The 10,112-nt window shown below is 39.1% G+C and overlaps 1 protein-coding gene across 1 annotated transcript in view; it reads right to left on the bottom strand.

Moving 5' to 3' along the window:
• Nucleotides 1-9,572, bottom strand: part of LOC135463848 (neo-calmodulin-like) — a 112,325-nt gene extending 102,753 nt beyond the window's left edge. The window contains exon 1 of the mRNA XM_064741300.1: nucleotides 9,266-9,572. Within this exon, the coding sequence (XP_064597370.1) occupies nucleotides 9,266-9,268 (3 nt within the window). The 5' untranslated portion in view covers nucleotides 9,269-9,572. The remainder of the gene's footprint in view (nucleotides 1-9,265) is intronic.
• Nucleotides 9,573-10,112: the final 540 nt, after the last annotated feature.

The raw sequence follows: 10,112 nt of genomic DNA, 5'->3' as shown, positions 1-10,112 counted from the left end.
GTAAACTTTATGGGTTCCTTTACTGCAGACTGATATTATGCCCATAGCATGCGGTTTCGTCCAGGAATTATTCATTTTGCCGGATTCTGAGAGTTTTTTTGAGGTGTGTTTGGAAGGTAGGATGATGTCTTACTGGAATAAAGACTCTTCAGCGCCAAAAGTAATATTACAGGAAATTTATTTGCCTCTCAAAATGCACCTTTTGGGCCGAATGTTAAAGGCATTACAGTATATAGAGTGCTGCCTCAGAGGAATGTTATGCTGAAGACACCAGACATGACATCACAATCAATCAAGGTTCACGGTAATTGTTGGCCTAGCTGTACTTGTTTTCATCATATATTTATTTAATAGTTTCGCTAAAATATGTAATGGTGTATATTTACAACAGAGAATACAAAAATTTTAAATGTTCTGAAGTTTTTGAACTTCAGAATGTTTGTTCAAACTTAACTCAGTCGAGTGCCTGGCCCCGTGATCTCGAAGCGATCTTAGACTTTCAAATTTCAAACCAGTTTAAAATTGTCATTTCTTACGTAAAAGGGTTAAGATATTGGTTGACAACGTAAATTCTGGGTATGTTACTGAGAAACAAATTTCAGCTAAAATAACAGAAAGTAACAAACCAAGAAATTTGACTTAAGTCTAAACCGCTTCGTGATCCCGCGGCCATTGGAATCTTTTAAAACCTTACTTCTTGGTGGGGCCGCCGTCGTATAAGTGAAATATTCTTGAGTACGGCGTAAAACACCAATCAAATAAATAAATAAATAAATAAGTTCTTGGTGGGGTAATATGTTGAATGATCAGTTACTGTAAAGTTTCCACCCGTTCAACGTATAGCACAGTTACCGCTACTGATCCTATTAATCTCATATATGCCTCATCACGCTTCGATGGTCGGATAAAAGTTTTATTGCACCTAAGCCGTTTAAAAAAAACTTTACACCTCACATACGTCATAGACAAACAAAGAATTTATTTATGTTTCGACTGGAGAAAATTTCCCTCCGTAAAATATGGGTCAGTAGACATGCAGCGCCAGCTCCGCGTTCAGGAATGTTTCAGAGTTCAGAATATACGTCACAGCAGACAACAAAAAGTAGAACGTGCTCCAGTGCGGTGTGGAGGTGAAGTATTATAATACAGGCTGCACAAACTCGCACTGCTCGGTGAGACAGTCGTGGTGAGTTAAATGTCTGACTAATAAAGGCTCCATTGACTAAATGAATAACCCTTTGAATGGTTGACTAACTCACTAATGCTAAGGTCTTCCGTTAATGAGCCGTTTCTCGAACAAACATAATTTGTCATCGCAGTCATCTCTGTCCAACTGCTTTCTTAGTTGAATGACTTATTATATTAGAGACTGACAAAGTGATTGATTTACTGTGTTGGGAATTGGCCCGTGGAGAATCGCACTAGGGGCACTGACCAAGGTATCTGCATACAAGTATAAACCACAAATACTGCCCGAAGACTGTGCATAAAAGTATAAACCATAAACACTACCCAAACCATGTGAACAAAAGTACCCACCATAAACACTGCCCAAAGAATGTGCATAAAAGTATAAACCATAAACACTACCCAAACCATGTGAACAAAAGTACGAACCATAAACACTGCCTAAAGCATGTGCATAAAAGTAAAAACCATAAACACTGCTTAAAGACTGTGCATAAAAATATAAACCATAAACACTACCCAAACCATGTGAACAAAAGTACGCATAAACACTGCCCAAAGAATGTGCATAAAAGTATAAACTATAAACACTACCCAAAGAATATGATCAAAAGCATGCACCATACACACTGCCCAAAGAATGTGCATAAAACTACACACCGTAAATACTACCCAAACCATGTGAACAAAAGTACACACCATAAACACTACCCAAACCATGTGAACAAAAGTACACACCATAAACACTGCCCAAGGAATGTGCATAAAAGTATAAACCATAAATGCTGCCCGAACTGAAAGTATTCATACCAACACTGTTAAAGCTATGCGCATGGAAGTTTATGTACCCTCTACCAGGTTAAATCATACATTAACCTGGACCTATTCAAAGATATATTGAAAACACGATTATATTATTAACACTCTAGTTTGAGGCAGAGCTAAGGTAAGACCTATAATTATCACATCATTTAGAAACTCTCTACAGCTGCTGTATCCGTTTCACATGGTCTGAATACCTAATGAGCAAAATGTATAACTCATACCTTACAGGAAGCTTTATCACACATACATATATGTATAAAACTTAATGTATATATTCCGCTTCACGCATGACCGCGAGTGACCTTAGAAAAGAAAAAAGAAATAGAAAAAATATATAAAATATAAAAAAAAAAAAAAATAAAAAAAAAAATTAAAAATGAAATAGAAACTAAAACATGAAATTTTGGCCTGTGAATGCATGTTGCACTTGAGTTTTGGGGGTTAGTTATGAATAGGTCATTTCATCCGCGGTAAGCGTAATAAAAGCTCACTGCCTCCTTCCTAAAGCTACAGCAAAGGGTAAACAGTGATTGTTTTGTTTACCTAGGCATATACATGTGGTATATTGTAATCTGAATGAACAATTAACCGTCGCACTGACCAAATGACTGAATGAATGAATGATCATTTGATCATCTGACTAAATGATAAAACAACTAGTTTAAGACAGAGGAACACCAACGAGTTCAAGGGAAACTTAAATTTTTTAGTGACTCGCTGAAAATCCAAACGGTTTACCGATTTAATGCAAAACCTACTGGTTAATGACTCACTGGAAAAGCAGCTTGTGTCACTGACTGGATGGTTGTCTGCTACATTAGTTCACTAATTGACTGACTGGCTGACTGATAGCCTTGATGGGTAGCTGAGTGTTTAATTGACTGAATGACTGGCAGATTGACTGACTGTATGAATGAGTAGGTGGGTGTCTAATTAACTGACTGACTGACTGTCTCAATGGATAGGTGGGTGTCTGATTGACTGACTGACTGACTGTCTGAATGGGTTGATGGGTGTCTGATTGACTAACTGTCTGAATGGGTGGGGGAGTGTCTGATCGACTGTCTGACCACCTGAATGGGGAGGTGAGTGTCTGATTGACTTACTGACTACCTGGATGGGTAGGTGGGTGTTTGACTGACGTCATGAAAATGTTGACATGCCCACAACAGATTAATTGAACGATGCACAACGCTATGACAAAACAACCTGTTCATACTCGCTGTGATGACAGGTGACCGTGTGAACCTTTCACTATATTGGGTTTCGAACCTCGCAATCTCATTAGATTAACCTCAGGCCCATTGTAGCGGGATTGCTCCTTAAATAACCCCTTAACCTCCCGATGGTCCAGGGCTTCGACAAACGAAGCGTAGCGAGTCTGTAGAATGAGACATCCTAGAGAAGCAATCCTACATATTTGAAGCATTCTTACCTGACTGTTGAGTTGCTTATGTAGGTAAATGTGGGTCAAATGTTTATTGCCATATGTAGCTTATATATGAGGTTGATTGATTTAGTACCTGTCCTTAAATCCCCAGGGGTTTATTTTGCAAGGGTTTCAGATTTTCCATGAGCCTAGATTAATGTGACAAAAAGGTTCAGTTAACCTGCAGTGAGCTGGGGTGGATTTAGATGGTGTCGGGGCGTTCTTTATTCATACGGTGTTATGTCTGCATCTTACAAATACATTTTTAATACAGACATCCCAACAATAAATTTCCGGTGAAGGTAATAGATTTCTGGCAATACGAAGCAAGAAGTGGATTCAAAAAAATTTTCTCAGTCAAAATTGTAATGATTCCTTTTTTATACATTTACATACACGAGAATTCGGATCTGGCCTTGGCTGAATGGTTAAAGTATCTTGTCTTTCAGAGTCGCTCAGCCACAGGTTCAAACCCGGTATTGGGCATGGAATTTGGAGTCTCTTCCCACTCTCACCATACTCACTGCTCATGAGGCTCGACTACGCTCGTATTAATGGAATAATGTGCCACAAAACAAATTACATTCTGCATCACTCAAACAATCGACCTTCTATTAATTTAACAATTTTTTTTTAAAGTAACGCTAACGTTCTGCAAAAATATATCAATGAAAAATTTGTAAAAATCTACGAAAGGCAGTTTATTTTTTCAGAGTGAGCCATATTGAATAAAGGGGCATAACTGTTACTTAGTGACACCTTGCGCAAAGAAGGCCGGGTAACATTTATCCAAGCAGCCAAGCTTCCAAAACAATTAAACTATAATATAGTCAGTGGATTATTAAATAAATTGGTTCTTGCTTTATTGTCCATAAATTACGATATTAGTTATTTATTTCTTTGATCGCCGTACTCAAGAATATTTCACTTATACGACGGCGGCCAGTATTATGGTGGGAAGAAACCCAGCAGAGCTCATGGAAAACCCACGACCATCCACAGGAAGTTGACAGACTTTCCCGTATACGGCCGAAGCGGGAGCCAGCATGAACTGGAGTTGAACTCACAGCGAATTACGATATTAGTTTAGAAGTTTACATACACTTGACTGTTACCCGCCACTATGTTATTTAACAGTCACACGGATGTCTCGTACTCAAACTCCTGATTTCAATTTCGCAGACAATATAGAGCGAACTTGAATGTAGGTTAATTCCCTTTTCAAAATGCGTATAGGGTGGGGGGGGGTGCGGTAAAATATCTCGTCTGTGGCTGATTGGCTGCGCTGCTTTCACTGCAGTCCGCACATCACCGTCTATCCTGTAGATTATATTTCAGCTGTGGATACTTTATACGCATGTAAACAGTCCACGTGGCCGCCCACACAGAAATATCAGGATGTGCCTTAATACTCGTGGAACTCCACGATAATAAAGAAAAGTATCATATACTTACCCTGCCGATGGTTGTGGGTTTCCCCGGACTTTGTCCGATTTCCTCCCACCATAATGCTGGCCACAGTCGTATGAGTGAAATAGTCTTGAGTACGTCGTGAAACACCAATCAAATAAAAACATACAAAATAACATATTTACCACATGACTACGTTTGAGTTGTGATGGCTCAAAGCAGAAACCGAGATGGCGAGAGCAGGATTCGAACACGCGATCTTATTGGTGAATTGTCGATCGAAGCAGCGAGGTCATTGTTTGTGTCTTGATACACCTGGACTAGCCACATTCTTCTGACACATTTATGTGTAACTATAGGCTCCAGAAGTCAAAATACTTTTGTATGAGGGTTTGGAATATGTGCATCTGGTAGCATTGACAGCGAATACAAACTGAGAGCCTGTTAAAATTTATTGTCAACTGTACATACTTGGAATTCCCTATGCCACGATTTGTAATCAGTTGGTCAAGCAAACAAAACTTCGCCACAGATAAAGTCTTTAAGTCATTTCCTTGTCTAGAAATTCAGGTAGGAAAAGTTCGAGAGAAATACAGTAATGGACGAAATTTAATAGCATTCTTTGCTCCAATGGAGCTTTGATATAACGTTTGTTTCAGCTCAGGTACAAAGCTTTAGAAATGCTGAAACGGTTTCATACCAGCTTTCATTTTTCATAACAAATAGTTATAAACTATTCCCTGATCACACAGTATATACGCTAATAATATATAGGCAATCACCTAAAATAGGTAAAGGATCGTTTCCTATTACGAAGAACCATTTTAGAACCATATATTTTTGTTGTGTACATGTCTTACAAGAATAAGTATTCGTATACGAAGCCATCGTCGCAAAGTTATCATTGCTATTCAATAATCGTGTGTGTAATTTCCATGACAACCATCAACATGAATCCTCAAAAGAAAAAGAAATGAAAATGAATAAAAGCAGGGACGTATTGATATCATATATATGTACATATTGTGTTTCCAGATGGTTGTTTTCCCGCCCAAACCAGACTCGATCGTCTCCATTTTTGCTGCGTATGAAACTTCGCGAGCTAACGTCACGATACCAAAACGACAGGGAGGTCCTTGATTAGTGGTGTTATGTTTCATATGTTGACAGGCGAGCATGCGTCTTGGGAACGCTCCGTCATTTCCAGCTGTCATTATCGACATGCACATATTTGTGTATATTTGTATATCAGTGCATGTAGCACGTGGTATTTGTTTTGAATTAGCTTTCTTCGAATTTCAGCTAATTAAAATGAAAATAAAAAAAAATAAAACAAACCAAAACAACAGGTGTTGTAAAAAGCGCATAGCTCAAAGAGTCAACAGATAGCGTTCGGTGACATTCACTAATTTACAGAAAAGGAGCATGTGAGTTTTGTGTACATCCACTCTGGACATACTAGACAACAGATATCGTTCGTTAAAATTAAATAATTTTCTGAAAAGTTTTTTATAACAGTACTTTTGGCTGTGGCACATTGTGTATGAGGTGTAATTAGCATGACAGTGGTACAATGTGTATGATTAGCTTGACTGTGGTATATTGCGCATGAGGTGCGATCAGCTTTACTGTGGTACATTGGGTATGAGGTCAATTAACTTGACTGTGGTACATAATGTATGATATGCGATTAGCTTGACTGTGGCAAATCACGTCTGAGGGACGATTAGCTTGGCTGTGGTACATTCTGCATGAGATGCAATTAGCTTGACTAGTACATTGTGTATGAGGTGCGATTAGCTTGACTGTGGTAAATCGCGCACCAGGAACGATAAGCTTGACTGTGGTACATTGTGCATTATGTTCGATTAGCGTGACTGTGGTAAATCGCGTATGAGGTGCGATTAGCTTGACTGGTACATTCTGTATGATGTGCAATTAGCTACACTGGTACATTTCTTTTTCTTTTGTATGACGTGCGATTAGTTTGACTGTGGTAGATTGCATATGAGGTATGATTAGCTTGTCTGTAATACATTGTGTATGAGGTACGATTAACTTGACTGTGGTGCATGGCGTATAAGGTTCATTAGCTTGACTGTGGTACATTGTGTTTCAGTTGGGATTAGCTTGACCGTAGTGCATTGCGTATGAGGTAAATTAGCTTGACTGTGGTAAGTTGCGTATAAGGTGCAATTAGCTTGATTGGTACATTGTGTATGGTGTGCAGTTAGCTTGATTGGTACATTGTGTATGAGGCGCGATCAGCTTGAATGTGGTACATTGTGTATGGGGTGCGATTAGCTTGAATGTGGTACATTGCGTATCAGGTGCATTTAGCTTGACTTTAGTACATTATGTATGAGGCGCGAATAGCTTGACTGTGGTAAATCGGGTATGAGGTGCATCAGCTTGTCTGGTACACTGTGTATGAGGTGCGATTAGCTTGACTGTGGCGCATTGTGAATGAAGTGAGATTAGCCTGTCTGTGATATGGTGTACGTGAGGAGCAACTAGCTTGACTGTAGTACATAGTGTTTAAGTTGCAATTAGCTTGTCTGTGGTACAATGCGTATAAGGTGTAATTAGCTTGAATGTGGTATATTGTGTGTGAGGTGGGATTAGCTTGAATGAAGTATATTGTGTACCAGGTACAGTTAGCTTGATTGTGGTACACTGTATTTGAGGTTCAGTAAGCTTAACTGAGGTGCGACTAGCTTGACTGAGGTATATTGTGTATGAGATGCAAGTAGCTTGACTGTGGTACAGTGCGTATGAGATGCAATTAGCTTGACAGCGGTACATTGTATATGAGCTGCAATTAGCTTCACTGTGGGGCATTGTGTACGAGGTGCAAATAGTTTGTCTGAGGTGCAATTACCTTGACTGAGGTGCGATTAGCTTGACTGAAGTATATCGTGTATGAGGTGCAAACAGTTTGCCTGAGGTGCCATCAGCTTGACTGAGATGCAATTAGCTTGACTCTGGTACATTGTATATCAGAGGCAATTAGCTTGACTCTGGTACATTAGTTATGATGTGCAAAGATGTGGTACACTGTGGTATATTAGCGCTTATATCTAATGTATATTACATATGGTGCATTGGCATTCTACTGTATGTCCGTTGCATTAACTTATATGTGGTACAATATGCATGGAGGGTACATTAGCTTATTTGTGGTTTGCTCTATGTGTGGTACATTGCTTTCAGCTCTGGTGTAGTCTATATACGGTAAGATATATGAGTAACAGTAACGTACTAAGTTGCGGTACATCTGCTTGACCTACATTAACCTAGTTGCTTTACATACTGTATAGGCATTATCCATGCATGTAATCTTCAACAGTAATAAACATGTACAGCTTTAACACACATCATACACGTGAATGTGTTTAGACATCTTCATCAGTCAGTTACATAATTTGATAGTATATCAGTAATAGCATACATGTATACTATGTTGAAATGACCGAGTATATACGTTTGCACACGTTACACGTTTGCACGCGCTACACGTTTGCACACGTTTCAACCTATCTACACTTTGTAAGCTACGAATACGATACAGGATGTAGTTAAATATTCTTTCTTGTTTTTTTCTTCCTTTAATCATAACCTTCTGTCCAGAGGCATACAATCTCTGCATGTAAGTTATCTTTATTCATCATTTACAATTTACAACTAGGTGTATAAACATAAACTCACATAGCACTCTGGATCAGCATGTGGTTTAAAACGCTATCCACAGGCAAAGTATGCTTTGTGCAATATGTAGCCATACAGCACCAACATACCATACAGCACAGCAGAACGCCAGACGCATCACTGTTGTGTATAAAAGAGCTTATATACACTATAATACGATATGCATTTTCCTGTTTTCCTTTCAAGCGACATTTACATATATACCTAGGCAGTATTGTATAACATATACATCAGCAATGTATATACAAGCACTTCAAAGAAGACGTGTAACAGTACGGTATTATATAACATTTAAACATGCCCTACAATATGATAGCGAGGTGAATATGATCGCTATGTACAGATCAAACACACATACCCTATCTACTTCGCAGGGCTAACTACATATACAAATACCATGACATACAGCGCTGTCGTTTCGGTTGGTGATGCTGCGTTTGGTCCAGTCCCCATATGTTATCCATATATATGTGTGTGTGTATGCAGGCGTTATATTTAATACAGCAATATATATATATATATATATATATATATATATATATATATATATATATATATATATATATATATATGTGTGTGTGTGTGTGTGTGTGTGTGTGTGTGTGTGTGTTGGTACTACGGTTTAGACAAATTCTTTAACATGCTTGGAGATACAAATATGCCGTTGAGGACAAAAAAAAAAGGATAAAGCTGTCATTAACTTACCATTCTGCCGCTGGGTTTTAGGGATGCGTGTACAGTAAATCCACGCAGACTACTACCACCTTCCAGCGAGATTCCTGGTCCGCGCTATAAACCTCTGATAATGATGTGACGTCAGTGAGGCGCCGTATAATAGTTAGCTGAAGATAGCCGCCAAAATTATAATAGATGTCAGCCGGGCAGCGTCCACTGTATTAAGTTGACCCGCTAAATCTGCAGGCAGTCTCCCAGGGCTTTAGTCCTCGGGGGTCGTACACGGCAACGTGGGTCAAAGCCTTTGGTCTTCTCACCCTCGTGCAAGTCTTAAATCGTCTACGCTACTACAATGCCTGTATACATATCAAACAGGGCCCCTCATCTAAACAAGCTAACCTCATGTACATTGCACGCCCGGTAACTCTGTTGCTATTTTTAGCCATTTGACATCTGACAAGCGAGCTATGACGTCATAGGAGCGCTTCGGGCTTGCCTTGCAAAAAAAAAAAAAAAAAAAGAGACGAGGGTCGCCATGGGGGGTATCGAAAAGCGGCTAACCGTATATCTTCCATACTGTCTGCGCGCCATTCCTACATATACTTTATAAACGAGTTGCCTTTGCATGCCTCCACAGTAGGACATGCACCAAATCCAAAATGTTTATTCACAGAAACTGTAATAATGCTGAGAGTTGGACTCTCGTGCATAAATCTTAACACTAATGTTGAATCTTGCATAGCACGTCTCTGTCTGTGAACAACACGCAGGCGGTTGGACAGGTATTTAATTATTCGAACAACTGGCGCCCATTGTGTATTATTAAAATTTGCCAGTGCGTCAGTCATGGGAGCCAAAACAGGAAAAGATAAAACGA

The sequence above is a fragment of the Liolophura sinensis genome, chromosome 3, assembly GCF_032854445.1.
Source record: "Liolophura sinensis isolate JHLJ2023 chromosome 3, CUHK_Ljap_v2, whole genome shotgun sequence".
NCBI lineage: Eukaryota > Metazoa > Mollusca > Polyplacophora > Chitonida > Chitonidae > Liolophura > Liolophura sinensis.
Note: the sequence above shows the minus strand (reverse complement) of the source record. Positions and strands in the feature narration are given on the sequence as shown.